The sequence below is a fragment of the Notechis scutatus genome, chromosome 1 (assembly GCF_049901735.1).
Source record: "Notechis scutatus isolate UNSWTSFEM ecotype Mainland chromosome 1, rNotScu1.2, whole genome shotgun sequence".
NCBI lineage: Eukaryota > Metazoa > Chordata > Lepidosauria > Squamata > Elapidae > Notechis > Notechis scutatus.
Genome location: NC_142009.1, coordinates 156,463,285 through 156,475,810, shown reverse-complemented (window position 1 = coordinate 156,475,810; position 12,526 = coordinate 156,463,285). Strand labels below are relative to the sequence as shown.

Below are 12,526 nucleotides of genomic sequence, written 5' to 3'. Positions count from 1 at the left end.
TCATGTCACCCCTAATTCTTTTCTTTAGACTAGCTAGACCCCAAACCTGCAACCGTTCTTCATATGGTTTCGTCTCCAGACCTTTTAGTTGCTCTTCTCTGAACTTTTCCCCAAAGAATTTGTCTCCAATGCAGAATCACTCAGTGTATATGCAAGGCAACAGAATAATCATAATTCCAATAAAAGGGATGTACTAAAGAAAGTAAGAATAATACATTTATACAACATATACCTATGTTCTCATGGAAAAATGCTAGAGAAACTGGACCAGAGGTGGTATTCAGCAGGTTCTGACCAGTTCTGGACAACCGGTAGCGGAAATTTTGAGTTGTTCAGAGAACCAGCAAATACCACCTCTGACTGGAGATTTTACAGTATCCTTCCTCTGCCACGCCCTCCAAGCCATGCCCACAGAACCGGTAGTAAAAAAATTTGAATCCCACCACTGAACTAGATTGTACAATATTTATATGTGCAAGGTATAATAAGTCCCTCTAGGAGGAGATAAGCACCTGTATAAATTTGATTAATAAGTAACGTCACGCAAACATGTAAAAAAAAAAAACTCGCAGGCTTCTAGGTCAGAAAAACATGCTATAGAACTCGTATGCCATGCATAAAGGAACTCGGCTTTCAATTCCCGTCACCAAAAGGGGGCGCAACTATCCCCAGGAAAGAGCGGTCGCCTTCCAAAGAAGAGTTTTTGTCCCCGCCCGGCTCCCATCCTCCAAGTCATTTCAGGTCCAGTTGAGCTTCCTCAAACAAGATGGCGGCTTCCGCGGAGCATCCCTTGCCTGAGCCTGCCAAGCCCTTACTCGGGCTTCTAAATGGTATCGCTCAGGCCACCTTTTATGGCAACACAGAGATCACGGAGGAGCTGCTGCGGGAGCAGCTTTACCCGGAAACGGCATCTCAGGAATTTGGGGTTCTGCTGGCTAAAATGAAAGGAATCGTCAAGGTAACGGAGGCGGAGCTGGCAGGTTGGTTGGGGTGGAGCAGAGCGGTGCAAACGGGGGCGGGGGGGGGAGAGGGGCTGCGGTGGTCGCAGCGAGGCCGGTTTGGCATCTGGGTACGAAATAACACAATAAAAATCTTTGCCAAGCCCGCGCTTTTCAAAAGCACGCGAATTAAGCACACTTTCCCTGCATTTCGAAGTGGGAGCAAGAGATAGGACCAGCTAGCTAAGAGCGGTACCCGATGCTCACGGCAACTCAGATGCGGATGAGAGGCAGGATCGGGGTAGATTTATTTTCTCAAATCCAGTATCACTTAGACCACTTCTATAAAGCAGTTCTGGACAGATACCCTGATAGCAATGCTTCTAGAGAGCGCAAGCTTAGCGGGTGCCCGCCCTGAAGAAAAGAATGTCTTCTCGGGGTTTATTTCTCCTCTTCTGGAAAGGGCAGCAAGGAGGAAATCCCTGAACTTCAATCCCTTGTTATCTTCCAAATGCAGCCAGAGGAGTAGCTTTTCCTCCTCAGAGCAGCCACCTCTTCTTCTCACTTATCTGCGCTTATCTACAGCTTGCTCACTTGTCAAGGCCAGGCCTCCTGCTGCCATAATTCAGAGAGACCCTGCAGGCTTTTTCCTTACTGGAGCTGGCTCAGATCTGATCAGGGCTCTTAACACTCTGGCTCAAGGCGTGACCTGACTGGAGGAAATGCCATTTGCTCCATTTCACTCTCTTCTCCCCAAGGGCTCTGTGTGTGGAAGTCATTTCTTCTTGCCACATTGTTCTTAGAAAGAGGAATGGCAGTTCTTTCCATGCATTGATCTCCAGTGTTGGCACTGACAGATCTCAATTGCCAGAATTTCCTACGTTTGTTCCTTGGGTCAGTGCAATCTTGGATTTTAAAGCTTGTAACATCTTTTTCTAACTCGAAGCTAGAATTTGAGATGCATGCAGTTTTTCTTAGAATTTGAAATATCATTTCTACATCTAACTTTCAATATTTTTTGCTTCAAGAATGTCCAGCGATACTTTGAGACTGCCCAAAGGGAATTTCTGGTGAGAATTCAGTTTTGAATGAAGGTTCTTTTAGCCCTGAATAAAGTATTTTTCCAATTTTAGTGAGCTATTTTCATCTGTTTAAAATAATCTTGAGAAAAGGCTTTTTGAAAAAAATTAAATACACATTTGGAGAGAGTTATAGGGCTTTCCCCGAGTATGTTGTATGTAAAAAGTTTGTATCTTTTTTCTGCCATCAATAGAAGGACTGCTACAAAACCACTGGTAGTCCTACACTTACAACCACAATTGAGAATGGAACTTCTGTTGCTAAATGATGTGGTAGTTAAATGAGCCTTGCCATGATTTTATGACTTTTGCTGTGGTTGTTAATTGAATATGGTTTCCCCCAATGACTTTGCCTGTTGGAAGCCTCTTGGGAAGGTTTACAAAAGGCAATTATGCTATAAATGTTGCATTGATATTTATGGTATGACATGATAGTTTAAGGTATAAATGTTATTTTATTCATTTTGATTAAACGTATTGTTGAAACCCAGCCAGTGTAACTTTTAAACTAAGACATATTGTTAAATACATTGTATGAATTGAGCCAACTATTTGTAAGAAACCATGAATCTAGCCAGTATTTATCTCCCAAGCCTGATTTGAAACCAAACACCTTCCAGGGATTTTATTACCCTTTGCATAATTGCAAAGAAAGCATAGATAATTTAATAAAATTATTTTGATATTTTATAGGAAATATCAACAGAAATTCAAATAAAGAACTATCTTATAGAATAGAATAGAATAGAATAGAATAGAATAGAATAGAATAGAATAGAATTCTTTATTGGCCAAGTGTGATTGGACACAGGAATTTGTCTTTGGTGCATATGCTCTCAGTGTACATAAAAGAAAACATAAAATACATTCATCAAGAATCATAAGATGTAACACTTAGTGATAGTCATAGGTTACTGATAAGCAATCAAATCATACTAGGAAACAAAACTATAAATTGTAAAGATACAAGCAACACGATTATTGTCATAAGTGGGAAGAGATAGGTACTAGGAAGGATGAGACGAATAATAGTAATACAGTCTTAGTAAATAATTTGATAGTATTGTGGGAATTAGTTGTTTAGCAGAGTGACGGCATTTGGGAAAAACTGTCCTTATGTCTAGTTGTTCTGGTGTGCAGTGCCCTATAGCATCGTTTTGAGGGTAGAAGTTGAAACAATTTATGTCCGGATGTGAGGGGTCTGTAGATATTTTTCACAGCCCTCTTTTTGACTCGTGCAGTATACAGGTCCTCGATGGAAGGCAGGTTGGTAGCAATTGTTTTTTCTGCAGTTCTAATTATCCATTGAAGTCTGTGTCTGTCTTGTTTGGTTGCAGAGCCAAACCAGTTAGTTACAGAGGTGCAGATGACAGATGATTAGAATGTCCCACAGCTGCTTGTGGTAAAGACCAAAAAGCATCTTTTAATGTTGTATAGCAATGGTCTAAAGTATTCTTGCCTTCAGTGAGACAATTGACATGCTGAAAATATTTTTGGTAGCTCTTTCCTTAAGTTTGCTTTCTTAAAATCTCCTAAAATAATTTGAAATGAATCTGGGTATCAAACTTCAACCCATATAATCTGATCAGATAGAGTTCGTAATGCATTATTTACACAAGCTTGTGGAGCAATACACAGCAATTAGGAGAAATGAGGAGAATTCTCATGGAGAATAGAATGGTTTGCAATTGATAATTAATGTCTCTAAGTCCACATCACAGAATTTCTTTAATATAGTTATATCTCTGGACCAGCGCCTGTTACTATATAAATATAAGCCTCCTCCCTTCTTTTTACCAGATGTTTCTACAATTGTGTCTGCTCTTTGTATCTGAAATCCTGGGATATGCAGGCTACTAATCATCAATTGACTCATTTAGCCAGGTTTCAGTGAAGCAGAGAGCTGCTGAGTTGTAAAAATCAGAATTGCATCTATTTAAAAGAAGTATTTCATCCATCTTATTAGTGAGTGAATGTAAATTAGTCAGAAAGAGTGAAGGGAGAGAGGCCTCTTACCCCTTCTTTGCCTCCAGCTTCTCCATTTGTTTTTGTTTATCCATTGTTCAGAGGAAGTTGCTTCTTCCTGTGTTAGAAACTCTTCTGCATTTGTAAAGATGCGGGAGGGGGTGAAGTCACAGAAAAGTGCCATCAAAAAACATTCCCTGATGCTTAGTAGTTGGTCTCTTGAGTATGAAATCCATAGAAAATCACAGAGAATGATAAAAAACAGAAAAACTATCAGCATTTCATCAAGGCTGCCATCAGCGGTGCCATCTTTGATGTCACCGCCGACGGTAGTTCTGTTTTTCATTTCTTAAAAATTGCTTTTAATTTAATTTTAATTTTATTTATATGTGTATAGATAGCATATGTATATGCAATGTATATTTTCAGACCACTTCTGTCTGAAAAGTTTATATAACATAAAACCCTACATACATATTGTCCTGGTTTCATTCTTAGACATATGGCATTTAGTTATAACTTGCAGTAGCAAATTAACACTAATACAATCGGCATACAAAACTAAGAAAAAGTAACACTTTTAGTGAAAGGGAACATAATTTGAGATAATAAAATATTTGATTCATTCTTGTTTAAAGATTACATGCTAGAACCTTTATTCAGATCTTTTTGCTTGAACAAAAGGGACATGAAAATTAAAAGCAAAATATAAATAATTCACAACACTTAAATATTTTGTTTCTGAACATTGCAGTTCTTATGTAAATAGAAATATAGATCAATTTCTAACTATTGTGGTGCCAAAATGATTAAATGTACATTGTGATGTCATAATGTAAGCTCCACTGTTTCATATTTGCATTATAATGTTGTAACATAAATACCACCTATACAAACCGTAATTGCATGCAACCTGGTTCCCTATATGTAAATAAAGATAATGCCTGTCACCTTGAATTTGGAGCAAACCAGCTGATGGTATTTGTGCCTTCCCATAGTGGGTGAAGCTGTGCCTCTGAACATTGGATTGCCCTTTATTCTCCTTTGGGTAAACAGAAATAAGATTATCCATGGAAATAATAGTCTTCCTTTCCTACTTGATTTCTGGCTGTTTCATTGAATAAGTCAGTTTACTGACAAAATCATATTTAGGTAATGAGGACCTTATTCTAAATTTCAAAACAATATTTCATAAATAAAAGACATATAAATTTATACTGAATTTGAACACTTGCATGGTGTGATTCAGTGCAAGTACTGTAGATCAGGGCTGTCAAACTTGTAGCCTGCAGGCCAGATATGTCACACCTTGGCCATGGCCACGCCCGGTTTAGCAAAGGGGGGGAATCCCAATATGTCACGTGACGACGCCTTGATGACATGAGTTTGACACCCCTGTTGTTGTTTTTAACTTAAATAATTAGTATTTGGGTTATTTCACTTTCCTCCGCTAGATGGCAATGTAATATACAATATCAGCTTTGTTGCAAAAATTGCTGCATGTTTGTTTTCTTTCCAGTTCTCCTTTTCAAATCTGGTATGATTTACAGTGTGATTTAGCATATGACCTCTCTGCTAATAGCTATAACACATTAAATTATACAACAACCTTCTTTAAAATGCAAGAAATATTTTGCACAAGGTGTATTGCCAGATTTTTATCTTGCACTTTAATCTTTTCAGTCGCAAGACTGGTTTCAACAAATGAAACACAGTTGTTAAAGGCTTGCTATTTGCACAATACCAAAAGCTTGGGATTAAGAAAGGCCTTTGTTTCTGCAATATATCGAAATATAATTAATGAAGGATCCAAATGATTGCAGTTAAGCAGTGTTTGTGAGGCAAATAGAGTATAAAGTAAATAATCTATTATGTGGGCAAGACAGAAAATGTGAAGTTAGACAATTTTGTAGACATTTTATGTTGTATGTAATGAGAATTTTCTGAAAAAAGTTTTAAGTCAGATCTTAGAGTACAATATTTAAGTTTGCAGATAATTGGCAATAATAGTGTCAATTATTATTCCAGAATATTTTCCCCCAAATCTTTACTATAAATAAAAACTACTTTGAGGATCTTATAACAGTGGTTGCTAATCTTTTTCGGCTCCTGTGCCGAAAATTGTGTGCGCAGACGTTCATATGCCAGCACCCAGAAGGCAATGCGTGCTGGGCCCCCCATGCCCCCTGTGCATGCACATGTGACCCCCCATGTGCACTGCACATCTCCCATGCAGCCCTGCCCCCTGCGCATGCACGCCAGATTCCCGACAATCAGCTGTCAGGTGGTGGCGTGCACACATATGCAGTGGAGCTCTTCCAGGCAACCTCTCGCATGCCGGCAAAAGTGGCTCTGCATGCCACTTCCGGTACACGCGCCTGAGGTTCACCATCACGGTCTTATAAGAAGCAATCATATAATAGTACAAAGGAGTCTGTACAAATGTCTTTAGGTTTATCAATATATATATATAAACACACACACATATATACAGACAGGAAATAAGGTATGAATCAAAAGAATGCATGCATCTATCTGCATGTGATTGTTAAGGGAGAAATTTATTTAAAAAAGGTTGGTATGGTAATGTATACAACTGGTTGTACATTGCAATTCACAGTATAGACCTAAATTACTTCTCACATTAGTAGAATTACGGTATCTTATTCCTATCTTATAGTTTGTTAGAATATCTTGTAATATTTGCCCCAGACATTGTCTCGTTCTTAATGCTCTCTTCTTTGACCTTTCTTTTTAAGGTGATTTTACTGCAGATCCAGTCCTTAAGGCAATTAATTATTCATATAATACAAGCTTTCTACTATTAAATAAAATTAGACTCAATGGACACCCAAAGAAATCAGTGAAGGTGAAAGAAAAAAAAATCAACTGGCACAGGGGAGAGAAAATGGAATAGTCAGAAATTAAGAGAAGCATAAAAGCAAGAAAGAAGTCTATTCAGACCTTACCCAAATACATCATTCCTTGATTTAGTTTGAAAATTTGTTTGAAAGTATCCAAAACTATAAATATTAAGGAGAATCTGTGAAATTATGAATGCTAAACAAAAGCAGTTTATTCACCATAATCTACCAATCTCTCAATTTAAGAACTTTCTTCTCTGCATTAGTTTTTTCCCCTAAATAAAAATGCCAAACAATACAATACTTTTGTGATTTTCAGCCTCTTGATAATTTCTGCAATTCATTTGGAGTTTTCTAGTACTTTGGTTGTTGGTCAGTTTATGCTTCTAAATTGTAATATTTGCAATAGGAGAAGCAAAACAACATGTGACTGCATCCTGAAATAATCAGTTCTGGTTTCTGTTTCTCATTTTTACTTTGTTCCTTTCCTAATTCACTTATATATTTGTCTTTTACATACATATTTGCAAGGAGTACACATATATTAATTTCATCAATATTTTACATACATTTTGTTCAGAAAACTAAAAAAAAAATCCTTATTTCCTAAAATCTATAAAGACATTTCTTGCACACTATGCCACCAGTTTATAGTTGCAACAGCAAAGTCTAATTCTGTCCCCAAAAGTGCATAGTTCATGGATTGTGGAGGTGCAGGAAGTCATGCAGTAGTGCAACATAAACGAAAAGAAATGGAACTGATTTTGGGGGAGTCTTTGGAGAGGACTTTATAGATGGTCTTCCAAAAACAGTCTGTTCCCAGTCCTATCCATTACATCATCTTAGATTCCCCAACAAAAGCTAAAATTGTGCCACTAAGTTTGATGGATTTGGGCACTGCAGGTTTAGGATATTGGGGCCTCAAGCATCCCTCTAATTGCTAACTGAACTTGGAAAGGATTATTTTTTCATAGATTACTGATTACTCTGACTGATAAGATTGCTTAAGAAATCTATACATACAGGTTAAATATGTTGCCATAGGAGGCACCTGTTCTCATAGTAAAAGGAGACCAACAGGGTTGTATCATTGCCCTCTCCACTCTCCATTATTTGAAGTTCATATTGACTCCAAAGTGCAGGCACGCTCAGAATTCCACCTTTTGTTGTTGGACAATATTTTTATATACTCTGTATCCTCTGGATGCCATCATTCTCTTACAAGGCAGATCAGTTTTTGATGGAGTCTATGAGTTCAAGCAACATGTGGTCATAATGAAAATCTAGAAGTTATTTGAAAACAAAAGTGGTTTTGTTTCCTGAGCAACATAACTGCTTTCACTGCTTTCAGATTGAACAGATTAAGATTTTTACATCTCTAGAAATTTATTTTCAGTCTGTTCTTTTTTGGAAACAATAAGTGGGACTAACTACAGCTCCTACCAAGCAGACTTTCAATGCCCAGATTTGCTAGTTGTAACAGTAACTTACCTTCTGCAGGAGGTAAATTATTTAGTGCTAGGCTGCTGAGTCTCCTGCACAACTTTGCACTTACAGTGATAAAAGGATTTTTAGTAGCAACTCAATTAAAATGTATAAGAATTATATGAGCCATGGTGGCACAGTGGTTAGAATGCAGTATTGCAGGCTCCTGCTGACTGCTGGCTGCCAACTCCATACTCAGTTGGAATTATTCTGTATTGCTATGAGGCTAACATGAGAATCTGTTCCATAATATATTGCTGAAAACTAATTTCTTGGGGTGGATCCTTGATTTAGTCAAGGCATTTACCTCCTAGGGAAAAATGTAGTCTAAAATTACTCACTGTGGTCTTTCAACATTGTCCTTGCTAATGCTTGTACCAGAGCTGGCCATGGTAAAGGTCAAACACAGAGTCTTTAAATCAAAAATTCAATCATTATTACAAGGGTCTCTGTAGCAAATCTTTTGGTCTATCTAATTTATCATTCACTTCTTCCCACACAAAAGGACATTTAATGTTGTGCCCTCATGCATATTGGAGAGGAGAGTTAATAACATCTCCTATTCTGAGCCCCTCTCTCCATGCTAGGATAAAATCATGAAGACAATTCTATTATTGTAGTGTCCTGTATCTTATTCTTTAAATTAGGTGTTATCAGGCTCAAGTGAAAACAATGGCTCAATGGATTTTTCCCCCAAATTCAATCCTTTTCTCAGAAGGTACTCAAATGTATAAATACAGCAGCTTATTCAAATTTTCTTAAAATGTGCATTCTAATTCTTTTATTTGATAGTGCACTGAATGAACAAAATGACAGTGGTGATTAAAAAGCAATACCGTGCTGCAGCAATTTGATGAAGAAGGGGGAAAGAATATGAGTTTGAAGATAGAATTTTGGGGAAAGTGCTACTTTCATAGTAACTTAGTGTTAAATATACCTTTACACATGGCTCAGAAATTGATACTAAGTTTGGAGCGTCAGGAACTCAATTAGAGTCACTCTGGTTCAACTTGTTTTTCAATTTCCCTTACCTTAAAGGTCATGCTTTAACCTCACTTCTCAGTCTAAAGCTACTTCATATGTTCATATAAAGGTGGCAAAGAGATAAGCAAGCACTTAAATGTAAGGAGAACTCATTACTAAATTTTTCCTATTGAGATATTTATGGCATTTAATTCTGCTTTTCTGTTTTACATTTTATTATGGATCACAAGGATGGAAAGCTTCTGGAATACCAGATGTTTGAGATATTACAAAGAATGAACATTTAGACTTCCATCTGATGTAGGTATTTAAATATGGAATTTAGGAAGTTAAGACTGAGACAGGGTATGATACCGTAGTTAATGATCTGACAATATTGATGCTGATCTAAAAATCAGGCCATCATTTGGATGGACAACCATAATATTGTAATAACGCCTTAAATTCCATGATGGAATACAAATTTAAAATGTATAAAATCTTGTAATAAAAGATTATATAACATTTATAATGATTTTCAACTTTGCAAAATAGTCTTTTGAAAAATGCAAAGCAAATTAATAGCACTAATGTTTATCTGATATATTTGCTTGTGGAAATAGTCAAAAACTTCATTTTAAATTGAGTTATACAAAGCTTATTACTATAAATCATACTGACATAATATGGGACATATAATATAACTGGGGTACCATTATATAATGCTGATATGTACTGGTACTCTAAGACTCTGTCTTAGGGCCAGTGCTCTTTAATATTTCCAAAATTAAATTAGACAAGGGGATAGAAGGGAAACTCATCAAATTTGCAGACAACACCAAGTGGGTAGGAATAGCCAACACTCCAGAAGATAGACTCAACATACAGAGGGGGTCAGCAGACTTGAACACTGGGCCCTGTCTAACAAAATGAAATTAAATGCTAAGAAAAGTAAAACCAAATGTATAGGTATAGAATAGGTAGCACCTGACTCAGTAGTAGTAACTCTGAGATGGATCTTGGAGTCCTAGTGGACAATCACTTAAATATGAGCCAGCAGTGTGCAAACAGCTGCCAAAAAAGCCAATGCAGTCCTAGGCTGCATTAACAGAGGGATAGAATCAAGATCACGTGAATTGTTATTACCACTTTGTAATGCCTTGGTAAGGCCATACTTGGAATATTATTGCATCCAGTTTTGGCCACTAAGTTATATATTTTAAAAGCCTGAGATTCTAGAAAGAGTGCAGAGAAGAGCAACAAAGATGATTAGGGGACTGGAGGCTAAACTATTATGTCTAGCTATTAATTAAGTCTTCACAGAACAGACATTCATATTCAGCAATCTCTTGCAAACAAATAATGAAGATGCTATGGAGAGAGGGTGTTTTTTTAGATGCTGTGTACTTAATTTAATTGAAACTGTTTTGTTTCTACTGTTATAATACCTCTTTTAATTTGTTTCTGCTGTTATCGTACCTCATTTAATTTGTGGTCTGTACAATACATCCTGTGCCAAATAACTGTCTCAGTTTATTGATGTTGGTCGACCAAGAGAGAAATGAAACAACACAAAATGTTCTTTAGTCTGTCCTATCAAAGTAAGAAAGAGTACATAAAAAAGTAACACTTGCCTTGGTGAAACATTTTAATGTCCTGTCTTTGCTGAAGTCTCACAACAAAGTACATTACAGCCAAACAGATAAAGCTGAAAGATACAAATAAGTGTAGGATTACATATAGCGATCCTTCATAACATATGTCTTCTCCCTATTTGTTTTATAATTCCAGAGTCTAGATGCCTTTAAACAGAAATGTACTATAGTAGACAATGTCTATATGAGGTTGTATTTATGGACACAGAATATATTTATGGTTTTATATTTAGAAGTATCTATATCTTTCTTCAGTGGATGGTAATACTTTACTGACCACCTCTGAGATCAGGAAGAAAGCAACTCAGACCTAGTTAGAACATGAATGAGTCACCTCCAGGGAGCAGTCTAGGGCAGCGGTCGCCAACCGGTGGGCCATGAGAAAATGTTGGTGGGCCACAGAGAAATCTTACCCCCAGAGCCCCCCCAAAGCAATTAATCCAGGCTGCACAGAAACACAAGGCTGCGCTGCCCACATGGCCCGCGGAAACCCTCCCCGTCCACTCACTCCTTACCCAGCAAACACTTGCTAAATTGCTATTTTTCCTTTTTTTTTTTTCCTCAACCATCAGCTATTCTGCTGTTCCGGGAGATTTAGATTAGCTAGGAAGCAGGAAATTGTTAAATTTCTTGCTTTCTAGATAGTCTTTAGATCTTCGGCTCTGCTTTTGAGCACAGCCAAACCTCCCTTAGGACTGAAGGTTCTATTATTCAGTGCAGACTCACAGCAAGCAAATTTTATGGGACAGACTCAGGTAGCCAATGGCAGATAGATAGATCACTGAATAATTCTGTGAGCAACTCAATCTGCCTGCCTGCTTTGCCTGATTTTGGGTAAAAGTTGCTCTCTTTTTTTTAATAAAAAAATCAATATTTGCATACATGGTGTGTTGTGAGTTAATTTTATGAGTTTGCTTGCAAGCAAATTTTATGTGACAGCCTGAGCTAGCCGATGGCAGATAGATAGATCTCTGAATGAATCTGTGATTCTGTGAGCAATTCAATCTGCTTGCCTGCTTTGCCTGATTTTGGGTAAAAGTTGCTCTTTTTTAATAAAAAAAATCAATATTTATATCAATATTTATAATATTTGCATACAAGCCGTGCCCAGCCAGTCACATGACTACCAAGCCACACCCACAAATTAGGCCACACCCACAGAACTGGTTAGTGGTCCCTGGGATTTAAAATTATGAGTTTGGTGGTCTCTGAGGTCCAAAAGGTTGGTGACCCCTGGTCTAGGCAGTAGGCTTGCCTGAGAGATTAAAAAAAAAAATCTCAGGTAAGCACTTTCCATATTGGGATTTATTTGGGGTTTTTTGCATAAAGATTTTTTATTTATAACACATAAAAATTCCATTTTTGCTTCAACTCTGTTGCCTGGGTACAAATAGTTTTAGAAAATATTCATCAGTTTTACAACAACGTTCATTACATTGATATTAATTAAATAATAATAATAATAATAATAATAATAATAATAATAATAATAATAATAATAATAATAATAATAACCTCCCTTTTTAACAAACCTCCCTTTTTCATTGGTACTTTTCTTATATTTCCATGTTTCTAAC

The 12,526-nt window shown here is 37.0% G+C and overlaps 1 protein-coding gene across 2 annotated transcripts in view; it reads left to right on the top strand.

Annotated features, from left to right (window-relative positions):
• The first annotated feature begins 757 nt into the window (after window positions 1-757).
• The window catches only part of COMMD1 (copper metabolism domain containing 1), an 86,660-nt gene continuing 74,891 nt past the window's right edge, over window positions 758-12,526 (top strand). For both annotated transcript variants that reach the window (XM_087949478.1, XM_087949483.1), the window contains exon 1: window positions 758-958. In XM_087949478.1, the coding sequence (XP_087805604.1) occupies window positions 767-958 (192 nt within the window). In that variant the 5' untranslated portion in view covers window positions 758-766. The remainder of the gene's footprint in view (window positions 959-12,526) is intronic.